This window comes from Salmo salar, unplaced genomic scaffold (genome assembly GCF_965601325.2).
Source record: "Salmo salar unplaced genomic scaffold, fSalSal1 ptg000519l, whole genome shotgun sequence".
Taxonomy (NCBI): domain Eukaryota; kingdom Metazoa; phylum Chordata; class Actinopteri; order Salmoniformes; family Salmonidae; genus Salmo; species Salmo salar.
In genome coordinates, this window is record NW_027675407.1 from 396,912 (window position 1) to 423,566 (window position 26,655).

A 26,655-nucleotide genomic window follows, 5' to 3' on the forward strand; every position below is an offset into this window, starting at 1 on the left:
GAGATATCTGCATTATTATCAGGATTACAAGAAGAAACAACTTCAGGTGAGATATCTGCATTATTATCAGGATTACAGGAAGAGTACAACAACTAGAGGTGAGATATCTGCATTATTATCAGGATTACAAGAAGAAACAACTAGAGGTGAGATATCTACATTATTATCAGGATTACAAGAATAAACAACAACTTCAGGTGAGATATCTGCATTATTATCAGGATTACAGGAAGAAACAACAACTAGAGGTGAGATATCTGCATTATTATCAGGATTACAAGAAGAAACAACAACTAGAGGTGAGATATCTGCATTATTATCAGGATTACAGGAAGAAACAACAACTAGAGGTGAGATATCTGCATTATTATCAGGATTACAAGAAGAAACAACAACTAGAGGTGAGATATCTGCATTATTATCAGGATTACAGGAAGAAACAACAACTAGAGGTGAGATATCTGCATTATTATCAGGATTACAAGAAGAAACAACAACTAGAGGTGAGATATCTGCATTATTATCAGGATTACAGGAAGAAACAACAACTAGAGGTGAGATATCTGCATTATTATCAGGATTACAAGAAGAAACAACAACTAGAGGTGAGATATCTGCATTATTATCAGGATTACAGGAAGAAACAACAACTAGAGGTGAGATATCTGCATTATTATCAGGATTACAAGAAGAAACAACAACTAGAGGTGAGATATCTGCATTATTATCAGGATTACAGGAAGAAACAACTACTAGAGGTGAGATATCTGCATTATTATCAGGATTACAGGAAGAAACAACAACTAGAGGTGAGATATCTGCATTATTATCAGGATTACAAGAAGAAACAACAACTAGAGGTGAGATATCTGCATTATTATCAGGATTACAGGAAGAAACAACTACTAGAGGTGAGATATCTGCATTATTATCAGGATTACAGGAAGAAACAACAACTAGAGGTGAGATATCTGCATTATTATCAGGATTACAGGAAGAAACAACAACTAGAGGTGAGATATCTGCATTATTATCAGGATTACAGGAAGAAACAACAACTAGAGGTGAGATATCTGCATTATTATCAGGATTACAAGAAGAAACAACAACTAGAGGTGAGATATCTGCATTATTATCAGGATTACAGGAAGAAACAACAACTAGAGGTGAGATATCTGCATTATTATCAGGATTACAAGAAGAAACAACAACTAGAGGTGAGATATCTGCATTATTATCAGGATTACAGGAAGAAACAACTACTAGAGGTGAGATATCTGCATTATTATCAGGATTACAGGAAGAAACAACAACTAGAGGTGAGATATCTGCATTATTATCAGGATTACAGGAAGAAACAACAACTAGAGGTGAGATATCTGCATTATTATCAGGATTACAGGAAGAAACAACAACTAGAGGTGAGATATCTGCATTATTATCAGGATTACAGGAAGAAACAACAACTAGAGGTGAGATCTGCATTATTATCAGGATTACAAGAAGAGAACAACAACTAGAGGTGAGATATCTGCATTATTATCAGGATTACAGGAAGAAACAACAACTAGAGGTGAGATATCTGCATTATTATCAGGATTACAGGAAGAAACAACAACTAGAGGTGAGATATCTGCATTATTATCAGGATTACAGGAAGAAACAACAACTAGAGGTGAGATATCTGCATTATTATCAGGATTACAGGAAGAAACAACAACTAGAGGTGAGATATCTGCATTATTATCAGGATTACAGGAAGAAACAACAACTAGAGGTGAGATATCTGGGAGGATCAGGACAGTCATGGGAACATCTGCTTGATGCTGATCATGGGAGGATCAGGACAGTCATGGGAACATCTGCTTGATGCTGATCATGGGAGGATCAGGACAGCCATGCTGCTTCAGGTAGTTGTGCAGCACAGCTGTAGCAATGATCACCTTGCAGCAACTTCTTGGCTTGAAACCAAGTGTATTGCGAAAACACTGTAATCTATTTTTCCATACGCCAAACACACGCTGGACCATCCCTCTCGTGTGGATATGAGGTCTGTTGTATCTTTGCTGCTCAGCTGTTGTGGGATTTATGTCTGGAGTGAATAAAAAGTTACTCTAGTAGTCCACTATGTTGTCCTCTCTGAAACTGAGACCAATGAAGAGTTGAGGGAAATCCTTCAATGGTGAGTTGCACCTTTCCAACAGGCAACAATGTTTGAGAACTCTAAATGAGGATTAGCATCCACCCTGAACATTGATGGTTGACCAGTTGTTATGGTTATGGTACTCCTCAGCATCAGGAGTTGATGGTAAACCAGTTGTTATGGTTACGGTACTCCTCAGCATCAGGAGTTGATGGAGAACCCGTTGTTATGGTTACGGTACTCCTCAGCATCAGGAGTTGATGGAGAACCCGTTGTTATGGTTACGGTACTCCTCAGCATCAGGAGTTGATGGAGAACCAGTTGTTATGGTTACGGTACTCCTCCGCATCAGGAGTTGATGGAGAACCAGTTGTTATGGTTACGGTACTCCTCAGCATCAGGAGTTGATGGAGAACCAGTTGTTATGGTTACGGTACTCCGCAGCATCAGGAGTTGATGGAAAACCAGTTGTTATGGTTACGGTACTCCTCAGCATCAGGAGTTGATGTAAAACCAGTTGTTATGGTTACGGTACTCCGCAGCATCAGGAGTTGATGGAAAACCAGTTGTTATGGTTACGGTACTCCTCAGCATCAGGAGTTGATGGTAAACCAGTTGTTATGGTTACGGTACCCCTCAGCATCAGGAGTTGATGGAAAACCAGTTGTTATGGTTACGGTACCCCTCAGCATCAGGAGTTGATGGACACTTGATGGGAACATGACATCCATCTAACCAGCCAATCACTCCTGGGAACTGCCCACATTCAGATATTCATATTGCACTTTATAGTTGGCTTGGCCAGCAGCATCAGGAAACTAGATGTAAAGACTCCTCCTGCAGACTTTATAGTTGGCTTGGCCAGCAGCATCAGGAAACTAGATGTAAAGACTCCTCCTGCAGACTTTATAGTTGGCTTGACCAGCAGCATCAGGAAACTAGATGTAAAGACTCCTCCTGCAGACTTTATAGTTGGCTTGACCAGCAGCATCAGGAAACTAGATGTAAAGACTCCTCCTGCAGACTTTATAGTTGGCTTGACCAGCAGCATCAGGAAACTAGATGTAAAGACTCCTCCTGCAGACTTTATAGTTGGCTTGGCCAGCAGCATCAGGAAACTAGATGTAAAGACTCCTCCTGCAGACTTTATAGTTGGCTTGGCCAGCAGCATCAGGAAACTAGATGTAAAGACTCCTCCTGCAGACTTTGTGAACTATTAAACACACAGTTGCTTCACTGGCACCGACACAAATCACCAGTTTCACAATGAAAGATTCCAGATGCCAAAAACCTCACAGTGATCAGAACTTGGAGAGAATTGGGTGAAGGCCTTCCTCTTTGAGACAGAGAGGAAAGTCTAGGCTCAAGGAGAGATATTATCTCCAATGCATTTTCTTTGTACATAAGAAAGCGGTCTCAAGGTAATGTAATGGATTCCTCCTATCCACAAGTACTGGTCTGGCCTCTGTAGTGCATGCTGGTCTTCCTTTAGACATTCCACATCATCCAGGCTCCCTCACAAACAGCACTAAGTAGAAGTTAAACCTGCCTCTTTGAAAGATTCATTTAATCTTCCATTTAGTCCTGGAGTAGCTCTAATCCTCCCTCTTGCAATCGCCTTTGATTTGTCCAGAACAGTCTAAATCTACGACTATTTTAAGATAAGTCTGTGCAAGTCGCTTTGAGTTAAGACAGCTCAAACAAGCATTTTAGTCTGGGACTAAGCTTAAGCCTTCTATGTGAAACCGGCTCTGTGTTTTATATAATATGACTAAATGTGTTTCTGTGTTGCAGGGGCAGTCAAGAAATGGAACAGCAAGGCCACAGAACATGACATAAGCAGAGCTGTGGGAGACCACCTCAAGCCCCTGGTAGAGCCGGGGGTGGTGTTTACCACTCCACCACGCCTTCAGCAGGCTGGAAAAGTGGGATTGATACTGTTTTTCATACTAAGAGGGACCAAGAGTTTGTTGATTGGTCAGTCATTGGGTTCATTTGTTGAAATCAAATTAAGTTTTATTTATACAGCACATTTCAGACACGGATGCAACACAATGGCTTCACAGGAAAAAATAAATAAAAATGAAAATATTTAGAACACAACAAACAGAAGACTAACAACTGAAAGACTAATGAACATTCTAAGGAAATGACATTGACTAAAATATTAATTGGATGCAACATCCAACCCAAAATATAACTTGTTTTTTAGGAGGGGTTCTGAAAGACACTATGGGGGTGTCCACTGGAAGTTGACTAGTAACAACAACTGGGACCTAAAAGACACCCACCATGAGACCCACTAAATCTGCCCAAGAAGAGGAAAACAAAAGAAAAACCCACACCAAACTTAAAGACAGGAAGCAAACCAAAAAGGTGGAGCAACTAAAGGTGTTGACTCTCCACATGTATCAAGACAACTGGAGCACTGGGCCAGACACTCTTAAATAGAACCTGGACCAGCTCAGGTGAAACACCTTCCCACTAACGAGATGGACAAGCCAGCACAGGTGTAACACATACTGACTAACGAGGTGACACCAATCAGTGCGTCCTACGTGCTAACGAGCTAGACGGGCTAACGAGCTAGACGTGCTGACGAGCTAGACGGGCTAACGAGCTAGACGGGCTAACGAGCTAGACGGGGTAACGAGCTAGACGTGCTAACGAGCTAGACGTGCTAACGAGCTAGACGTGCTAACGAGCTAGATGTGCTAACGAGCTAGACGGGGTAACGAGCTAGACGTGGTAACGAGCTAGACGCGGTAACGAGCTAGACGGGCTAACGAGCTAGACGGGCTAACGAGCTAGACGGGCTAACGAGCTAGACGGGCTAACGAGCTAGACCTGCTAACGAGCTAGACGGGCTAACGAGCTAGACGTGCTAACGAGCTAGACGTGCTAACGAGCTAGACGTGCTAACGAGCTAGACGTGCTAAAGTCCAACCTCAAAACATAAATGGAAAAACCAAAGCCTGTAACACCTTAAGACAACAAATATATCCTATATTTTTGTTGGAAAAGTTTGCTCACCACCAACAGAAAACAACTTCCATTTCACATTATAATCAACTACAATGCTTCACCTTCTAGAATATAAACATGGTGTCTACTGGATGTCAACAATTAAAAACAAGAAAAAAAACCTTATTTCTAAATAATAATATACAATAGTATTATTTGTTTCTCCTTTTTCTTTCTATAGAATCCTAAATCCCACTAGCTTCTAGAACTCTCGTCTTCCTAAAACTCACTAGCTTCTAGAACTCTCGTCTTCCTAAAACTCACTAGCTTCTAGAACTCTCGTCTTCCTAAATCCCACTAGCTTCTAGAACTCTCCTCTTCCTAAAACTCACTAGATTCTAGAACTCTCGTCTTCCTAAAACTCACTAGCTTCTAGAACTCTCGTCTTCCTAAAACTCACTAGCTTCTAGAACTCTCGTCTTCCTAAAACTCACTAGCTTCTAGAACTCTCCTCTTCCTAAAACTCACTAGCTTCTAGAACTCTCGTCCCCTTGGAACGAGCCCAAACAAAACTCATCTCCAATACGGAAAAACGTGCAGTCAAAATAAATTCTGATCCATGGCAATGCACTGCCTAAATGCAAAACACAAATCTTATATCCATTTGGGGGGAAATCAGGTTGAATCTGCTCTTGAAACTAACACAACAAAACAAAAAACACATGGAAATGGAGATATATTTTACCTCACTGGTTAGAGGACAACCTGCAGAAGACAGTCAGCTACATTTTGGAGTGATGCATTTAAATTTAGGGGTCGCTAAACAAAGGAACACAACACTTATTTGTCATAACTCATCGATATCATGTTGAAATCATTTGTGCGAGAGGAGGGAGATGAGGTTGCACGTCCTGTTAAAACTAACAGCTCAAAAACCACACAGAATCTGGGAATAATGTGTACATCCCTGGTTAGAGGACAATTTGTAGAAAACAGCCAGATACATTTTGATTGAAGTGCGTCACCAACGTGGTAAGTGTAACACAACTCTTTTTGTGTTAGTCACTTTTTGTTAAATCACATAAATAGTAACTCTTCCATTTCAGAGCCTGGATTTTCCCCCTGAGGCTAATATCCATATCATGTTGAAATCAATAGAACAGGGGACAAACGTTTAGGGTTCTACATTGTGACATCATTAAAATACTCCTTCTACAATGTTAAAACATTCTACATTGTGACATTAATTCATTGATATCATGAAACAACTCCTTCATGTATTTTCTGATGTTTGATCAGATGTCTTTTATCGGAGTATCTCTTGTCACATTGACCACAGCTATAAGGTTTTTCTCCTGTGTGTGTTCTCTGGTGTGATGTCAGCTGGCCAGATTGACCAAAACGCTTCCCACATTGATCACAGCTATAAGGTTTCTCTCCTGTGTGTGTTCTCTGGTGTATCTTCAGTTCGCCAGATTGAACAAAACTCTTGCCACATCGAGTACAGCTATAAGGTTTCTCTCCTGTGTGTCTTCTCTGGTGCATCTTCAGTTCTCCAGATTGAACAAAACTCTTCCCACATTGAGTACAGCTATAGGGTTTCTCTCCTGTGTGTCTTCTTTGGTGTATCGTCAGATGGTTAGATTTAAAAAAAAACTTCCCACATCGAGTACAGCTATAGGGTTTCTCTCCTGTGTGTGTTCTCTGGTGAAGAGTCAGATTGCGCAAGCAAGTAAAACTCTTCCCACACTCATCACAGATATACGGTTTCTCTCCTGTGCGTGTTCTCTGGTGTAATTTCAGGCTGGTTGAACGAGTAAAACTCTTCCCACATTCATCACAGCTATATGGTTTCTCTCCTGTGTGTGTTCTCTGGTGTGTTATCAGGCTGCTTCGATGAGTAAAACTCTTCCCACATTGATCACAGCTAAAAGGTTTCTCTCCTGTGTGTTTTCTCTGGTGGAATTTCAGGCTGGTTGATTGAGTAAAACTCTTCCCACATTGATCACAGCTAAAAGATTTCTCTCCTGTGTGTGTTCTCTGGTGTGATATCAGGCTGCTTCGATGAGTAAAACTCTTCCCACATTCATCACAGCTATAAGATTTCTCTCCTGTGCGTGTTCTTTGGTGTACAATAAGATGGCTAGATGTATCAAAACTCTTCCCACATTGAGTACAGCAATAAGCTTTCTCTACTGTGTGGCTTCTCCGATGAATTTTAATGCCTGATGAGGTGAATCTCTTCCCACAGTCAGAGAGGTTAATTATCTTCCCTGTGGGTCTCTGCTGGTGTTTCTTGAGGAGTTCTGATCTGGAGAGACTCTTCTCTGCCTCATCAGCATCATGAGGTTGTTGAGGCTCCCCAGAGGATCCACGATAGTCCCGTCTCTCTCCTGTGTGAATGACAAAGTCATACAGATGGTTAAAGGCCCACAACAGCAGAAATCCACTGTAAAAGGTCATGCCAACAGCGTAGCCATGATGTTGAACAACAATTGACATCTGTAATGAATGTAATGATTACTTGACATTTGTCTTAAAATGAGCAACAATAGTCATATTTTGTCTTGTTTTCACATTAGTAGTAACATCTAAGATTGGAGGCCCTTTTCTATGTTTGCTGGTGAGAAAAGATTTTTGCTCAGGGGAGTAACCTCCATTACCAGGTTGCTTATGAGTTCATTTCACACTACTTTGGATTATAATTGTCAGGCTCGCTTGAATCTCCTGCTTAATATAATGTTTGTGTCGTCATCGCAAATCAACCGCTTTGTACTTAAAAAACACTTCAACCAGTAAAATGCTCTTTGGCTTTTCCATCAGCCTGACAATGAGGGTTTGTACACTGTTTGCCAAATTGGCCCATAACTTCACCTAACAACAACATAGACCTACTGTAGGACCCATAACTTCACCTAACAATAACATAGACCTACTGTAGGACCCATAACTTCACCTAACAATAACATAGACCTACTGTAGGATCCATAACTTCACCTAACAACAACATAGACCTACTGTAGGACCCATAACTTCACCTAACAATAACATAGACCTACTGTAGGACCCATAACTTCACCTAACAATAACATAGACCTACTGTAGGACCCATAACTACACCTAACAACAAATATAGGAAAATAGCTCTGTGTGTTGTACAATAGCCTATCCATCAAGGAACAGTTCTCTACACATTATGAGCTAAGTATCTCTGTTTCCAAACGGACTAACGAGACCCTACAGTAAATCAAGCAGACAATAACACATTATAAACATCAATTTGTTAGGGATGTTGGATCCAACGTGGAGCACGGCATAACTGTCTTTACCAGAGTAATGAATGAAGAAGCACTTTGGTTGTTGTTGCATGTCGTGATGTTTGTAATTTGACTGTCATTCAGAAAAGTATTTCCTGGATCTTCTGATAGTTGATCATGTGACTGTAACTAAACATCTACAGTATTAAGTATTATGTGTAATTATTGAAGAACTGCGTTAATGACAGTATCCATTTGAGTGTTGTCAATAAAGCTAAGATTAAAAAAAAAAAAAAATGTATTTCACCTTTATTTAACCAGGTAGGCTAGTTGAGAACAAGTTCTCATTTACAACTGCAACCTGGCCAAGATAAAGCAAAGCAGTGCGACAAAAACAACAGAGTTACACGTTGGATAAACAAACGAACAGTCAATAACACAATAGAAAAATCTATATATAGTGTGTGCAAATGGAGTACGGAGGTAAGGCAATAAATAGGCCATAGTAGTGAAGTAATTACAATTTAACACTGGAGTGATAGATGTTCAAGTAGAAATACTGGTGTGCAAAAGAGCAAAAAAACGTAAATAAAAACATGGGGATGAGGTAGGCAGTTGGATGGGCTATTTACAGATGGGCTATTTACAGATGGGCTGTGTACAGCTGCAGCGATCGGTAAGCTGCTCAGATAGCTGATGCTTGAAGTTAGTGAGGGAGATATATGTCTCCAACTTCAGCGATTTTTGCAATTCGTTCCAGTCACTGGCAGCAGAGAACTGGAAGGAAATGCAGCCAAAGTAGGTGTTGGCTTTGGGGATGACCAGTGAGATATACCTCCTGGAGCGCATGCTATGGGTGGGTGTTGCTATGGTGACCAGTGAGCTGAGTGAAGTCGGCCTAGCAAAGACTTATAGATGACCTGGAGCCAGTGGGTTTGGCGACGAATATGTATACCAGGTCGATTAGAAAGGCCTGCTCGCAGAAGTGTTCTAGGGAGCATTTACATTTTACATTTACATTTTAGTCATTTAGCAGACGCTCTTATCCAGAGCGACTTACAGCAGTGAATGCATACATTTCATAGATGTTTTTTTTTTTTCTGTGCTGGCCCCCCGTGGGAATCGAACCCACAACCCTGGTGTTGCAAACACCATGCTCTACCAACTGAGCTACAGGGAAGGCTATTTGACAGTGATGAGGGGTGGCCATTTGACCGCAAACCCATAACGGATGCAAGCGATGAGGCAGTAATCTCTGAGATCCTGATTGAAAACAGCAGAGGTGTATTTGGAGGGCAAGTTGGTCAGGATAATATCTACGCGGGTACCCATGTTTACAGATTTAGGGGTTGTACCTGGTGGGTTCCTTGATAATTTGTGTGAGATTGAGGGCATCTAGCTTGAATTGTTAACCTCACTAGGGTAAACTTGGTAGATTTGGATAGAAAACACTCTAAAGTTTCCAAAACTGTTAAAATAATGTCTGTGAGTATAACAGAACTGATATGACAGGCGAAAACCTGAGAAGAATACATCCAGGAAGTGGGATTTGTTGTTGTTGTAGTTTTCCATTGACTGCCTATACAGATTCCATTGACTTAGGTCTCAAATTGCACTTCCTATGGCTTCCACTAGATGTCAACAGTCTTTAGAAATAGTTTCAGGCTTGCATCCTGAAAAATGAGAGTGTAAGACCACTCTGAATGAGTGGACCATTCAGTATCTCAGAGATTTTTCATGCGCGAGACCGAGAGCGCACCTTTCTTGTTTACCTTTTATATTGACGACGTTATTGTCCGGTTGAAATGTTATATATTATTTAGGCTAAAAACAACCTGAAGATTGATTATAAACATCGTTTGACATGTTTCTACGAACTTTACTGATACTTTTCGGATTTTTCGTCTGGCTGTTGTGATTGCCTTTGAGCCTGTGGATTACTGAACAAAACGCATGAACAAAACGGAGGTTTTTGGATAAAAAGAGAGACTTTATCGAACAAAACGAACATTTATTGAGTAAATGGGAGTCTTGTGAGTTGCAACGATATGAAGATCATCAAAAGTAAGTGATTCATTTTATCGCTATTTCTGACTTGTGTAACTCCTCTACTTGGCTGGTAACTGTTACTAATGATTTGTCTGCTGGGCGCTGTTCTCAGATAATCACATGGTATGCTTTCACGGTAAAGCCTTTTTGAAATCTGACACCGTGGTTTGATTAACAAGAAGTTAATCTTTAAACCGATGTATAACACTTGTATGTTTTATGAATTCTTATAGTGAGTATTTCTGTTTTTGAATTTGGTGCTCTGCAATTTCACTGGATGTTGGCCATGTGGGACGGTAGCGTCCCACACCCCCTAGAGAGGTTAAGCATATCCCAGTTTAGGTCACCTAACAGAACAAACTCTGAAGATAGATGGGGGCCAATCAATTCACATATGGTGTCCAGGGCAGCTGGGAGCTGAGGGGGGTCTGTAACAGGCGGCAACAGTGAGAGACTTATTTCTGGAGATTCATTTTTTTAATTAGAAGCTCGAACTGTTTGGGCTTAGACCTGGAATGTATGATAGAACATTGCAGGCCATCTCTGCAGTAGATTGCAACTCCTCTCATTTTGATGGAAAATGTTGTAGTTGGGGATGGAAATTTCAGAATTTTTGGTGACCTTCCAAAGCCAGGATTCAGACACGGCAAGGACATCAAGGTTGGCGGAGTGTGCTAAAGCAGTGAGTAAAACAAACTTAGGGAGGAGGCTTCTGATGTTAACATGCATGAAACCAAGGCTTTTACGGTTACAGAAGTCAACAAATGAGAGCGCCTGGGGACACACAGGGCCTGGGATAACCTCTACATCACCAGAGGAGTAGGGTGAGGGTACGGCAAAAGGCTTTCAGAACTGGTCGGCTCCCTCCAGTCAGGTTATAGTGATGACTGGCTCCCTCCCTCTAGTCAGGTTATAGTGATGACTGGCTCCCTCCCTCTAGTCAGGTTATAGTGATGACTGGCTCCCTCTAGTCAGGTTATAGTGATGACTGGCTCCCTCCCTCTAGTCAGGTTATAGTGATGACTGGCTCCCTCTAGTCAGGTTATAGTGATGACTGGCTCCCTCTAGTCAGGTTATAGTGATGACTGGCTCCCTCCCTCTAGTCAGGTTATAGTGATGACTGGCTCCCTCCCTCTAGTCAGGTTATAGTGATGACTGGCTCCCTCCCTCTAGTCAGGTTATAGTGATGACTGGCTCCCTCCCTCTAGTCAGGTTATAGTGATGACTGGCTCCCTCCCTCTAGTCAGGTTATAGTGATGACTGGCTCCCTCTAGTCAGGTTATAGTGATGACTGGCTCCCTCCCTCTAGTCAGGTTATAGTGATGACTGGCTCCCTCTAGTCAGGTTATAGTGATGACTGGCTCCCTCTAGTCAGGTTATAGTGATGACTGGCTCCCTCCCTCTAGTCAGGTTATAGTGATGACTGGCTCCCTCCCTCTAGTCAGGTTATAGTGATGACTGGCTCCCTCCCTCTAGTCAGGTTATAGTGATGACTGGCTCCCTCCCTCTAGTCAGGTTATAGTGATGACTGGCTCCCTCCCTCTAGTCAGGTTATAGTGATGACTGGCTCCCTCCCTCTAGTCAGGTTATAGTGATGACTGGCTCCCTCCCTCTAGTCAGGTTATAGTGATGACTGGCTCCCTCCCTCTAGTCAGGTTATAGTGATGACTGGCTCCCTCCCTCTAGTCAGGTTATAGTGATGACTGGCTCCCTCCCTCTAGTCAGGTTATAGTGATGACTGGCTCCCTCCCTCTAGTCAGGTTATAGTGATGACTGGCTCTCTCCCTCTAGTCAGGTTATAGTGATGACTGGCTCCCTCCCTCTAGTCAGGTTATAGTGATGACTGGCTCCCTCCCTCTAGTCAGGTTATAGTGATGACTGGCTCCCTCCCTCTAGTCAGGTTATAGTGATGACTGGCTCCCTCCCTCTAGTCAGGTTATAGTGATGACTGGCTCCCTCTAGTCAGGTTATAGTGATGACTGGCTCCCTCCCTCTAGTCAGGTTATAGTGATGACTGGCTCCCTCCCTCTAGTCAGGTTATAGTGATGACTGGCTCCCTCCCTCTAGTCAGGTTATAGTGATGACTGGCTCCCTCCCTCTAGTCAGGTTATAGTGATGACTGGCTCCCTCCCTCTAGTCAGGTTATAGTGATGACTGGCTCCCTCTAGTCAGGTTATAGTGATGACTGGCTCCCTCTAGTCAGGTTATAGTGATGACTGGCTCCCTCCCTCTAGTCAGGTTATAGTGATGACTGGCTCCCTCTAGTCAGGTTATAGTGATGACTGGCTCCCTCTAGTCAGGTTATAGTGATGACTGGCTCCCTCCCTCTAGTCAGGTTATATTGATGACTGGCTCCCTCTAGTCAGGTTATAGTGATGACTGGCTCCCTCTAGTCAGGTTATAGTGATGACTGGCTCCCTCCCTCTAGTCAGGTTATAGTGATGACTGGCTCCCTCCCTCTAGTCAGGTTATAGTGATGACTGGCTCCCTCTAGTCAGGTTATAGTGATGACTGGCTCCCTCCCTCTAGTCAGGTTATAGTGATGACTGGCTCCCTCTAGTCAGGTTATAGTGATGACTGGCTCCCTCTAGTCAGGTTATAGTGATGACTGGCTCCCTCCCTCTAGTCAGGTTATAGTGATGACTGGCTCCCTCTAGTCAGGTTATAGTGATGACTGGCTCCCTCTAGTCAGGTTATAGTGATGACTGGCTCCCTCCCTCTAGTCAGGTTATAGTGATGACTGGCTCCCTCTAGTCAGGTTATAGTGATGACTGGCTCCCTCCCTCTAGTCAGGTTATAGTGATGACTGGCTCCCTCTAGTCAGGTTATAGTGATGACTGGCTCCCTCTAGTCAGGTTATAGTGATGACTGGCTCCCTCCCTCTAGTCAGGTTATAGTGATGACTGGCTCCCTCCCTCTAGTCAGGTTATAGTGATGACTGGCTCCCTCTAGTCAGGTTATAGTGATGACTGGCTCCCTCTAGTCAGGTTATAGTGATGACTGGCTCCCTCCCTCTAGTCAGGTTATAGTGATGACTGGCTCCCTCCAGTCATTTGTGTGTTTTAATTATTTAATGAAATAGCATGCTTAAAGCATCAGACAAGTTCAGTACATATAGTTGATTTTATTAAAACACATGGGGTGATTGGTAGAAAGAACAGATGACTCTTGGTTGACCAAGATGTATTTTAGGTGAGGACAGCACTAGAACATGATGTTGGGGCTCCCGAGTGGCACAGCGGTCTAAGACACTGCATCTCAGTGCTAGAGGCGTCACTACAGACACCCTGGTTCGAGTCCAGGCTGTGTCACAACCGGCCGTGATTGGGAGTTACAGTGAGGGAAAAAAGTATTTGATCCCCTGCTGATTTTGTACGTTTACCAACTGACAAAGAAATGATCAGTCTATAATTTTAATGGTAGGTTTATATGAACAGTGAGAGACAGAATAACAACAAAACAAATCCAGAAAAACGCATGTCAAAAATGCAGCATCATGCTGTGGGGATGTTTTTTAGTGGCAGGGACTGGGAGACTAGTCAAGACCAAGGGAAAGATGAATGGAGCAAAGTACAAAGATGTTTCTACTGATGAAGCTCATATCACGCTGAAATCAATAGAACACGGGGAAACGTTTAGGGTTCTACATTGTGACATCATTAAAATACTCCTTCTACAATGTTAAAACATTCTACATTGTGACATCATTAAAATACTCCTACTACAATGTTAAAACATTCTACATTGTGACATCATTAAAATACTCCTACTACAATGTTAAAACATTCTACATTGTGACATTAATTCATTGATATCATGAAACAACTCCTTCATGTATTTTCTGATGTTTGATCAGTGATCTATTATCAGAGTATCTCTTGTCACATTGATCACAGCTATGAGGTTTCTCTCCTGTGTGTGTTCTCTGGTGTACAATAAGACTGCTAGACTTAGTAAAACTCTTCCCACATTGATCACAGCTATAAGGTTTCTCTCCTGTGTGTTTTCTCTGGTGTGATACCAGGTTGCTTGACTGAGTAAAACTCTTCCCACATTGATCACAGCTATAAGATTTCTCTCCTGTGTGTTTTCTCTGGTGTGATAACAGGCTGCCTAAGTGAGTAAAACTCTTTCCACATTGAGTACAGCTAAGATATTTCTTTCCTTTATGTGTTCTCTGGTGTACAATCCATTTGCTAGATGTAGTGAAACTCTTCCCACATTGAGTACAGCTATATGGTTTATCTCCTGTATGTGTTCTCTGATGAATAGTCAGACAGCTAGAAAGAGTAAAACCCTTCCCACATTGATCACAGCTATAAGGTTTCTCTCCAGCGTGAATTCTCAGGTGTACTTTTAGTGAATTTGATCTTGAGAAACGTTTCCCGCAGTCAGAGCAGCAGTATTGTTTCTCTCCTGTGTGTACTCGCTGGTGTATTTTCAGTTCTGATGAAGATTTGCAACCTTTCCCACAATCAGAGCAGCAGTGAGGTTTCTTTCCTGTGGGTCTCTGCTGGTGTTTCTTGAGGTGTTCTGATGTGGAGAGACTCTGCTCTGCCTCGTCAGCATCATGAGGTTGTTGAGGCTCCCCAGAGGATCCACGATAGTCACATCTCTCTCCTGTGTGAACAACATGTCAGACAGATGGTTTAAGGCACACAACAGCAGAAATCCACTGTAAAAGGTGATGCCAACAATTGATGTCTGTAATGAATGTTAAAATGATTTGATAGTCAAGTCAGAAACTATAGTGATATTCTGTCTTGTTGTCACAGTAACATCGATGATCGTAGACTAGAAATAAGTTATTACAGTTGTTGAAATCCTAACCAGACGACATTTGGTCTCCAATGTAGGCCCCTTTCTGTGTTTGCTAAAATAGATGCACAATTTGGTTGCAGAAACTCCTCCATGCTAATGCAGAAACTGCTAGTTATACCAATACCATAGACCTACTGTAGGACCCATAACTTCACCTAACAATAACATAGACCTACTGTACGACCCATAACTTCACCTAACAATAACAGAGACCTACTGTAGGACCCATAACTTCACCTAACAATAACATAGACCTACTGTACGACCCATAACTTCACCTAACAATAACATAGACCTACTGTAGGACCCATAACTTCTCCTAACAACAACATAGACCTACTGTAGGACCCATAACTTCACCTAACAACAATACCATAGACCTACATAGAACTAGGACTATAAATCATTTCATATTTCAGGTGAAACATGGAAACTAAAATGTATTTGTCATGACATTTCATAACCTGATCACCAGATAATTTTGTGAATAATCCCATTAGGCTACTCTGTAATGGGTTGTCATTCTAAATGTCCTGAATAAAGGAAAATAGCTCTGTGTGTTGTACAATAGCCTATCCATCAAGGATAAGTATCTCTGCGTGCAAACAGACTAACGAGACCGGACTGTAAATCAAGCAGACAAAAACATTATAAACACCAATTTGTTAGCTGCAATGTTTATATTTGTTGGCTTTATGAAGGCTATTTTTACATAGTTGGCAATGGCAATAAATGTTACTTTTAGATTTGTATAATTTCAGATAGAATGTAGATTATAGATTAATCACAGACAATAATTTTGAGATATTATTATAAATTAAATGAAACAATTCCACGAAAATGTGCATATGAAAATCTTAACTGGCACACAGATTGGTAGAAATGGTAAGATAACTTGCCACTCCAAATGGAAAAGGTTGCCAACCGCTGGTGTAGCCCATTACCGGAAACTTCAGGAGCATAACGGCAGAATTTCTCTCTCTTCTGGTTAGGTTATCTTGATCTCTGGCTCCCTCAAGTCATTTGTGTGTCTTAAAACCTGTTGGGGCTAGGGGGCAGTATTTGCACGGCCGGATAAAAAACGTACCCGATTTAAACTGGTTACTACTCTTTCCCAGAAACGAGAATATGCATATAATTAGTAGATTTGGATAGAAAACACTCACAAGTTTCTAAAACTGTTTGAATGGTGTCTGTGAGTATAACAGAACTCATATGGCAGGCCAAAACCTGAGAAGATTCCATACAGGAAGTGCCCTGTCTGACAATTTGTTGTCCTTCTGTTGCATCTCTATCGAAAATACAGCATCTCTGCTGTAACGTGACATTTTCTAAGGCTTCCATTGGCTCTCAGAAAGCGCCAGAAAGTGGAATGGGGTGTCTGCTGTCTCTGGGCGAAGAACAGCAGGACAATTTGTGAGTGGTCAGCCTGGGAACAGTGACACTGGAGATGCGCGTTCATGAGAATTCTCCATTATTTTCTTTCAGCCTTTGAATGAATACAACGTCGCCCGGTTGGAATATTTTACGAGAAAAATAGCATAAAAATTGATTTTAAACAGCGTTTGACATGCTTCGAAGTACGGTAATGGAATATTTTGAAATTTTTTGTCACGAAATGCGCTCGCACGTCACCCTTCGGTTAGTGACCTGAACACACGAACAAAATGGAGGTATTTGGATATAACTATGGATTATTTGGAACCAAAACAACATTTGTTGTTGAAGTAGAAGTCCTGGGAGTGCATTCTGACGAAGAACAGCAAAGGTAATCCAATTTTTCTAATAGTAATTCTGAGTTTAGGTTGTCCAAAACTTGGTGGGTGTCAAATTAGCTAGCCGTGATGGCCGGGCTATGTACTCAGAATATTGCAAAATGTGCTTTCGCCAAAAAGCTATTTTAAAATCTGACACCGCGATTGCATAAAGGAGTTCTCTATCTATAATTCTTAAAATAATTGTTATGTATTTTGTGAACGTTTATCGTGAGTAATTTAGTAAATTCACCTGAAGTATGCTAGTTCTGAACATCACATGCTAATGTAAAAAGCTGGTTTTTGATATAAATATGAACTTGATTGAACAAAACATGCATGTATTGTATAACATAATGTCCTAGGAGCGTCATCTGATGAAGATCATCAAAGGTTAGTGCTGCATTTAGCTGTCTTCTGGGTTTTGGTTTTTGTGACATATATTCTTGCTTTGAAAATGGCTGTGTGATTATTTTTGACAGGGTACTCTCCTGACATAATCTAATGTTTTGCTTTCGCTGTAAAGCCTTTTTGAAATCGGACAATGTGGTTAGATTAACGAGAGTCTTGTCTTTCAAATGGTGTAAAATAGTCATATGTTCTAGAAATTGAAGTTATAGCATTTTTTAGGTATTTGTATTTCGCGCCACACGATTCCACTGGCTGTTGACTAGGGTGGGACCTAGCCCAGGGAAGTTAATTATTTAATCAAACAGCATGCTAAAAGCATCAGACCATTTCAGTACATATAGTTGATTTTATTAAAACACATGGGGTGTGTCTATATATGGAAAAATACACATAACATTTCAACCAATCGATTGGTAGAAATGACAGATGACTCTTGGTTGACCAAGATTTATTTTAGGTGGGGACAGCACTAGAACATGATTTTGGGGCTCCTGGGTGGAGTAGTGGTCTAAGACACTACATCTCAGTGCTTGAGGTATCACTACAGACACCCCGGTTCGAGTCCAGGCTGTCACAACTGGCCGTGATTGGGAGTTAAATAAAGGTTACATGTCTTCATGGTTCTGGGTTTGTTGTGTTCATGTCTTCATGGTTCTGGGTTTGTTGTGTTCATGTCTTCATGGTTCTGGGTTTGTTGTGTTCATGTCTTCATGGTTCTGGGTTTGTTGTGTTCAGGTCTTCATGGTTCTGGGTTTGTTGTGTTCATGTCTTCTTGGTTTGTTGTGTTCATGTCTTCTTGGTTTTGGGTTTGTTGTGTTCATGGTTCTGGGTTTGTTGTGTTCAGGTCTTCTTGGTTCTGGGTTTGTTGACTGTACTGTAGAGAACAGAGGGGTCCTCCTCAGCTGCTTGTTCCACCGTGGGCCTGGAGAAAGAAACATCCATTAAACTGAATGTGACTCCCAAATGGCACCCTACTCCCTTATAGTGCACTACTTTTGACCAGTAGTGAACTAAATAGGGAATAGGGTGCCATTTAGAATGGAACCAGAGCCATTCCTTAAAACCCTCATCACATCACTCCTGTTGGGGCTAGGGGGCAGTATTGAGAAATTTTTAAGAAAATATGTGCCCATTTTTAACTGCCTCCTACACCAACTCAGAAGCTAGGATATGCATATTATTAACACATTCGGATAGAAAACACTCTGAATTTTCTAAAACAGTTTGAATGGTGTCTGTAAGTATAACAAAACTCATATTGCAGGCAAAAACCTGTGAAAAATAGATAAAACATTTTTTTTGAATTTTGTGACTGTACTATTTAGTGTCATTGTTTTATAGATACCATAGTGAGAAAGGATTCATTTCGCAACTCCTACGGCTTCCACTAGATGTCAACGATCTTTATAAAGTTGTTTGAAGCGTCTATGATAAACAGAGAGTAAATTAGAATGCATGGAAGTTGACATGTCGTCACTTCATTTTTTTGCGCCTGCGCATAAATCTGAGAAGCGTGAGTTTGTCATAATTGTTTATCTAGACATAGGATAGGTTGTGTGAAAATATTACTGATGTTTAACGTTAAAAATGGACCAAAAGATTAATGCTAAACAACGTTTGACATGTTTGAACGAACGTAAATAGATTATTTACTAGGTTTTTTTAGCTTTTCGGCGTGATTTTACACCCCCCCCACCACGTTTTGTGGGAGCATAATGAACGCTAACTACTTGGTGTTATTTGGACATAAATTATGAACTTTGTCAAAAGAAACCACATTTGTTCTGGACCTGGGATTCCTGGCAGTGCCTTCTGGTGGAGATAATCAAAGGTAAGGGGATATTTACAATGTTATTATCGATATTAGATGATGCTAACTGTATAGCATAGCTTATTGTTCTTAGCATAGCACCCCGTTTATTGCAAAATGTGATTTCCCAGTAAAGTTATTTTGAGATCTGGCCATTCGGTAGCAATTACGAGATGATAATATATTATTCTTTGAATGACAATATTATAATTTACCAATGTTTTCGAATAGTAATTTTGTTATGTTCACCGGAAGCATTTCAGAGAAGAAAAAAATCGGAATTTCACGCCATTGTAAAAAGCTGTTTTTTTATATAAATATGAACTTGATGGAACAAAAAATGCATGTATTGTATAACATAATGTCCTAGGAGTGTCATCTGATGGAGATTGTCAAAGGTTGGTGCATAATTTTAGCTGGTTTCTGCTTTTGGTGACGCCTGACCTTGAATTGAAACTGGATGTTTGTACTTTTGTGGCTATGTACTGTCCTAACATAATCTAACTTTATGCTTTTGCCGTAAAGCCTCTTTGAAAATCGAACAATGTGGTTAGATTAAGGAGATGTTTATCTTTTAAATTGTGTAAAATAGTTGATTGTTTGAGAAATTGAAATTATTAGATTTTTGATGTTTTGAATTTCCAGCCTTGTTAGCAATCCCGTCTCGGGGTTCATTGCTAACCTGTAGCCCCAACAGGTTATAGACATGTCATAGTAATTGTCTTGAGATGTATATTGTAGAGTGCAGTTTCAGGAAATGCCATTTGGCCTGAAGAATACCCCTGGAACCTTTAAGACATTAAAACTGTGACTTTTCAAAATGCCTACTTTTACACCATAGTATGAGTTCAATGAAATGTCATCAGATAGTGATGGAGGGAGTTCTCAGAGAACAATGAAATGTCATCAGATAGTGATGGAGGGAGTTCTCAGAGAACAATGAAATGTCATCAGATAGTGATGGAGGGAGTTCTCAGAGAACAATGAAATGTCATCAGATAGTGATGGAGGGAGTTCTCAGAGAACAATGAAATGTCATCAGATAGTGATGGAGGGAGTTCTCAGAGAACAATGAAATGTCATCAGAGAGTGATGGAGGGAGTTCTCAGAGAACAATGAAATGTCATCAGATAGTGATGGAGGGAGTTCTCAGAAAACAATGAAATGTCATCAGATAGTGATGGAGGGAGTTCTCAGAGAACAATGAAATGTCATCAGATAGTGATGGAGGGAGTTCTCAGAGAACAATGAGGGGTCACTAATGGTCAACTGTTTTGCTTATTTGAATGACTTTGTCTACTCCTCCAATAAGCAGCAACATATGAATGACCTTGATGCTGTCTGTGTGTTCACAATGTTGTATACAGTATTGACTCTATGTTGTTGTAATGGTAGAATATGCTCAGAGGGTGGCAGCACTGGAGAGGTTGAATTTCACAGCAGCTTACTGGACATCCTCGTCCTGTTCCTGGTCAAAGGTGGCCACTGTCTGTGCTGCAGCAGGGGTCATGGCCATGCCTGAGATGTTGACATACACTGCACTAGAGTCTCCCTGACGGAGAGAGAGAACAGACAATATAAATAGACCTGGGGACAGACAGCATGAAGAGTGGACATTTCCCACAAAGCAACGAAAATGATCTTCCATCTGTCTGAACAGACTCACCTGTCCGTCGTCTGCTGTGTGTCTTGTGTCAAAGGTGGATTTGGAGGCCTTCTTCCTGTTTTATAAATGAACGAATGAATGAATGAACAAATTAATGAAGATAATAAAGTGAAATAATCTTTAAAATATGCATTTTCACTCACCTGAACCACATGAAGCCAGAGAGACATGAAGCCAGTATGACACCCAGAACAACCACTATGATTCCTACAGCAGCAGTTAGAACTGAGGTTTGTTTCTCTAAAAGATAATATAGATGATATGAGTACATGTTATTATGAACTGAAAATTAATATACTGCAATACAGGACATTAATGCAATACTTGTATGTATAAGACTATGTATAGTTTTAAACCAAAGTGTAATGATGCAAACTAGAAGAAGATTACCTTGAAACATCATTTCTTATTGAACATCATTTTGTATTGAAGTATTGAAGATGTAACTTCACCTGCTATAATGATCATCAGAGCTGTAGAGTTATTAGATGCTATTGTATTCTCAGCCTCACAGTAGTATTCTCCTCTGTCCTCAGAGATGATGTTAGTGATGCTGTAACTCTGTCCTGATGCTTTTGGTGAGGTAACATTCTTCTTGTACCAGGTGTATTTGTCCACAGGTGGGTTGGATTCACTGCTGCAGGTCAGAGTCACTGAACTGCCCTCCATTATTTCACCAGAGGGACTGACTGACACTGAGGTGTTCCTTGGACCATCTGGTGTTGAAGACCAGATTCATTTATAGCAACATTTGTGTTTACATTTTACAGGTGAGTTTGAAATCATTTAATTCAGAGTAAAAGACAATCAGAAAAATAATAATTAAAAAGAATGATGATATGGTGGTAATACAAATTCAAGGAAATGGATGTTACACACAAAAATATTTATTCATATTTATTCATATGGAAAACAATCTATTCCCAATTCAAGAATCAACATAATCAGTATATCAAATGAAACCCACAATGTACTGACATGTGACAGTGAGAGTCTCTTCAGCAGAGGGGAGATCCTCATGGCCTTCTACAGCACAGGAGTATCGGCCTGTATCCTCACTGCTGACTGAGAATAGGCTATAGACAGGAGAGGAGGTGTTGCTGTTTGGTATAGGCTGTCCATTCTTATACCAACTGTAGGCTGTGATGGGGTCCAGTGTACATTTGGTTCTACATATCAGTGTGACATTCTCCCTCTCTGACACAGATGTAGGATCCATCTCCAACACAACATCTAGAGTATGAGGAAACAAATCATTATTCTCCTCCTTTGTGTCTGTATAGCTGCCCTTTATAAGGTAATTATAGTCATTCATTAATGAATTTGATTTATTTAGCCAGGATAGTCAACTCTGTAATACTTTCCACTGTTTTCCAGGAAGTATTGGGTTCAATAGAGTCAATTTAAACAGATTTTAACACAACATTCTCATTAGCATACATGCTAAAATCACAGCATACACTGAAGCACACACATCATATGCTTTAGCATACATACAGAACCACACTCACATTACAACTATCTAGATAGATGTGAGATGAGTGACAGATACTGTAAATACAAACCAAGACAATTTTCTTGAACTAAATGGAATTCAACAGTTGAACTATATTGAATGTACGTAACTGTACCTGTGACAGACAGAGTGACTCCAGGACTGCCAATATATTTCCCTCCGGTCTGATCTGTTAATAATCTGAACTTGTACTCAGCAGAGTCACTCTCTCTCAGGTCTGTGATCCTCAGTGTGTGACAATTCTTCTGATCTCCATGACACTCCAGACGACCTGCATACTCTGGGTCCTGACCTAGATCTCCATGACACTCCAGACGACCTGCATACTCTGGGTCCTGACCTAGATCTTTAGGTTCTTTACCAGTCCCAGATTCAGTGAACCAGAGGGTTGTTGTGACTGTACCACTGGGATATGTATAAGAGCAGTGCAGCTCCACTGTTGACCCCTTCAAGGCACAGATACTTTTCTTGGTGTAAGTCACACTCCAGACATTCTGACCCAGTACCACTGAAACAAGGTCACACAACACAATGCTATCAGAATTAAGCCAATGTATCTCTGTAATGTGTCTGTATCTATGTAATGTGTCTGTATCTCTGTAATGTGTCTGTGTCTCTGTAATGTTTCTATATCTGTAATGTGTCTGTATCTCTGTAATGTGTCTGTATCTATGTAATGTGTCTGTATCTATGTAATGTGTCTGTATCTATGTAATGTGTCTGTATCTCTGTAATGTGTCTGTATCTCTGTAATGTGTCTGTATCTCTAATGTGTCTGTATCTCTAATGTGTCTGTATCTCTAATGTGTCTGTATCTCTGTAATGTGTCTGTATCTCTGTAATGTGTCTGTATCTGTAATGTGTCTGTATCTGTAATGTGTCTGTATCTCTGTAATGTGTCTGTATCTCTGTAATGTGTCTGTATCTATGTAATGTGTCTGTATCTCTGTAATGTGTCTGTGTCTCTGTAGTGTGTCTGTATCTATGTAGTGTGTCTGTGTCTCTGTAATGTTTCTATATCTCTGTAATGTGTCTGTATCTCTGTAATGTGTGTCACGTCCTGGCCAATATAAGGGTTAATTGTTATTGTAGTTTGGTCAGGACGTGGCAGAGGGTATTTGTTTTATGTGGTTCGGGGTGGTGTTTTGGTAGAAGGGCGTTTGATTTATTATTTCCGGGTTTTTGGTTTATGGTCTATGTTTATGTATTTCTATGGTTAATGTATTTCTATGTTAGGTTGATTGGGGTTTGGGACTCTCAATTGGAGGCAGGTGCTTCCTCGTTGCCTCTGATTGAGAGTCCTATATATGGGTAATTGTTTGGTGTAGGTTTTTGTGGGAGATTGTTTCTTGTCTAGCGTGTGTGAGCCTGAGAAGACTGTTCGGGGATCGTGAGTTTGTTTTGTTGTTTTGGTGTTCATTTTGAGTTTAATAAATGTTCAAGATGAACAAACACAGTCCTGCTGGATTTTGGTCCTCCTTCACCATCGATAACTGTGACAGAATCTCCCACCACAAAAGGACCAAGCAGCAGAGGAAGGAGCAACAGGTGGACTGGAAGGAGCAGAGGGAATTTGAATTGGACAAACGGGAGAAATGGACATGGGAGCAAGTTATGGCCGGAGAGGGCCCATGGAAGAAATGGAGCAAAGACCGGGAATGCTACCGAGGAACACGACTGCCGATTAAACCCGAGAGGCAGCCCCAAGAATTTTTTTTGGGGGGGCATATGGGTAGTTTGGCGGGGCAAGTTTGGAGCCCCAGGCCAAATCCCCGGACTGTGTCACAGAAGCCAGTTAATGGACATGTCTCGTGCTTCGGGGTAATGAGTATTATGGCGAGGCCAAGTGTTTTTAGGCCAGTACACGCTATACCAGCACCCCGCATTTACCAGGGGGTAGTAGGCATTCAGCCAGAAAGGGCGATGCCAGGTTTAAGCTCGAGACCGCCAGTAAGCCTCCACGGTCCTATATATCCTGTTCCCGCTCCACGCACTAGCCTAGAGGTGCGTGTTCCCAGTCTGGCACGTCCAGTACCAGCACCACGCACCAGGTTTCAAGTGCATCAGCCCAGTCCGACTCGTCCTGTTCCCGCTCCCCGCATTAGCCTGGAAGTGCGTGTTCCCAGGCTGATAACCCCAGTACCAGCACCACGCACCAGGCTTCCAGTGCGTCGGCTCAGTCAGAAGTCGCCAGAGCTGCCCGTCAGTCAGGAGTCGCCAGAGCCGCCCGTCAGTCAGGAGTCGCCAGAGCCGCCCGTCAGTCAGGAGTCGCCAGAGCCGCCCGTCAGTCAGGAGTCGCCAGAGCCGCCCGTCAGTCAGGAGTCGCCAGAGCCGCCCGTCAGTCAGGAGCCGCCAGAGCCGCCCGTCAGTCAGGAGCCGCCAGAGCGGCCCGACTGCCCGGAGATGCCAGAGCGGCCCGACTGCCCGGAGATGCCAGAACGGCCCGACTGCCCGGAGATGCCAGAGCGGCCCGACTGCCCGGATCAGCCAGAGCGGCCCGTCGGCCAGGATCAGCCAGATCGGCCCGTCGGTCAGGATCAGCCAGAGCGGCCCGTCGGCCAGGATCAGCCAGAGCGGCCCGTCAGCCAGGATCAGCCAGAGTGGCCCATCTGCCCAGAGTCTGCTGATGACCAAAAATCAAGGGAGTCTAGCAGCAACCCTAAACTGAGTAAGCCTGACATTTCAGAACTTAAAGTAATTAACGGTTTAATTGATGAGTCTGCATACAGGGTGGAGAGGAGGAGGTCTGCCCATGATCCAGAGCAGGGGGAGTCTGCCTACGGTCCGAGGCAGATCGGGTCGGTCGGCACTCTGGAGGACAATAGGCCGGAGCCTGAACCACCACCTGTATAAGTGGGTTGGGGAGGGGGGGTGTAGCACAAGTGCCGTCGGTGACGGCAGCCACCCTCCCTTTAGTTTAGGGGGATTTTTTGTTGTTTGGGGTTTTTGTTATTCTTGAGGTGCTTCCGGGGTTAGCACCTTTAGGGGGGGGGGGGGTACTGTCACGTCCTGGCCAATATAAGGGTTAATTGTTATTGTAGTTTGGTCAGGACGTGGCAGAGGGTATTTGTTTTATGTGGTTCGGGGTGGTGTTTTGGTAGAAGGGTGTTTGATTTATTATTTCCGGGTTTTTGGTTTATGGTCTATGTATTTCTATGTGTAGTCTGGTTAATGTATTTCTATGTTAGGTTGATTGGGGTTTGGGACTCTCAATTGGAGGCAGGTGCTTCCTCGTTGCCTCTGATTGAGAGTCCTATATATGGGTAATTGTTTGGTGTAGGTTTTTGTGGGAGATTGTTTCTTGTCTAGCGTGTGTGAGCCTGAGAAGACTGTTCGGGGATCGTGAGTTTGTTTTGTTGTTTTGGTGTTCATTTTGAGTTTAATAAATGTTCAAGATGAACAAACGCAGTCCTGCTGGATTTTGGTCCTCCTTCACCATCGATAACCGTGACAATGTGTGTGTATCTCTGTAATGTGTCTGTATCTCTGTAATGTATCTCTGTAATGTGTCTGTATCTCTGTAATGTGTCTGTATCTCTGTAATGTATCTCTGTAATGTATCTCTGTAATGTGTTTATATCTGCAATGTGTCTGTATCTATGCAATGTGTCTGTATCTATGCAATGTGTCTGTATCTATGCAATGTGTCTGTATCTATGCAATGTGTCTGTATCTATGCAATGTGTCTGTATCTATGCAATGTAAATGTGTTTATGTAAAACATAGGCACCACAATGTAAATAAGTCCCAGACTTTATTGTCCTTTAAATCAACAATCCTGGTCACTGTAAATAAACTGTGTGTACATGTGTGTATGTATTTTTTTTAACTGACCAATAAAATCAATCAATCCAAACTGTGCAGCAGCCATTTGATGAATGGAAAGAGACATTTGTTACAAAACACCAGAAAGCTGAATGACATTCAGAGATTGTCAAGCCTTCGATACTGGGTAAGCCTACAAGGTAAGGTGGGATGTATTCCTATTTGTTCAGATTGATTGTGGTTTTAAAAACGTAAACCATGCTATAGAAGTGCTCCAAGTCGTTATGCTTTTGTTTATTGGTTGTGTGGTGCATTGGCACAGAAACCTGTTGGTAGAAAATGTGAATATATTTTATATAATTATAAATATGGCATCAAAATTTAGAAAATCTGATTTCCCCCTGGCTGATCACTGTCTGCAGCCGGCTCTGATCGTAATAATGAAATAGGCAGGGAGAGTGAGCTCATCCGTGGTGGTCGGCGAACCCTGAACCTTCTG

General features: G+C 41.8%; 3 protein-coding genes across 6 annotated transcripts in view; all 3 read right to left on the bottom strand.

Annotated features, from left to right (window-relative positions):
• Nucleotides 1–6,310: 6,310 nt before the first annotated feature.
• On the bottom strand, nucleotides 6,311–7,570 carry LOC145876236 (uncharacterized). Its single transcript, XM_082972023.1, has one exon. The coding sequence runs from the start codon at nucleotides 7,568–7,570 to the stop codon at nucleotides 6,365–6,367; it is 1,206 nt and encodes a 401-aa protein (XP_082828149.1). The 3' UTR covers nucleotides 6,311–6,364.
• Nucleotides 7,571–13,558: 5,988 nt separating this feature from the next.
• LOC145876237 (uncharacterized) lies at nucleotides 13,559–15,046 on the bottom strand (the record flags this gene model as incomplete). Its single annotated transcript, XM_082972025.1, has 1 exon — nucleotides 13,559–15,046. A coding segment is annotated over one exon (819 nt), but the record flags the coding sequence as incomplete, so codon positions are not given.
• Nucleotides 15,047–17,712: 2,666 nt separating this feature from the next.
• LOC123735849 (cell adhesion molecule CEACAM6) overlaps nucleotides 17,713–26,655 on the bottom strand; it is a 35,187-nt gene continuing 26,244 nt past the window's right edge. For 2 of the 4 annotated variants that reach the window (XM_082972004.1, XM_082972002.1), the window contains 7 exons: nucleotides 22,507–22,899; nucleotides 21,854–22,108; nucleotides 21,328–21,591; nucleotides 21,019–21,115; nucleotides 20,876–20,930; nucleotides 20,658–20,761; nucleotides 17,713–18,321 (listed from right to left, as the gene is read on the bottom strand). In XM_082972004.1, the coding sequence (XP_082828130.1) occupies nucleotides 18,240–18,321; nucleotides 20,658–20,761; nucleotides 20,876–20,930; nucleotides 21,019–21,115; nucleotides 21,328–21,591; nucleotides 21,854–22,108; nucleotides 22,507–22,899 (1,250 nt within the window). In that variant the 3' untranslated portion in view covers nucleotides 17,713–18,239. The remainder of the gene's footprint in view (nucleotides 18,322–20,657; nucleotides 20,762–20,875; nucleotides 20,931–21,018; nucleotides 21,116–21,327; nucleotides 21,592–21,853; nucleotides 22,109–22,506; nucleotides 22,900–26,655) is intronic. The other 2 variants (XM_082972003.1, XM_082972005.1) reach the window with 2 other exon arrangements.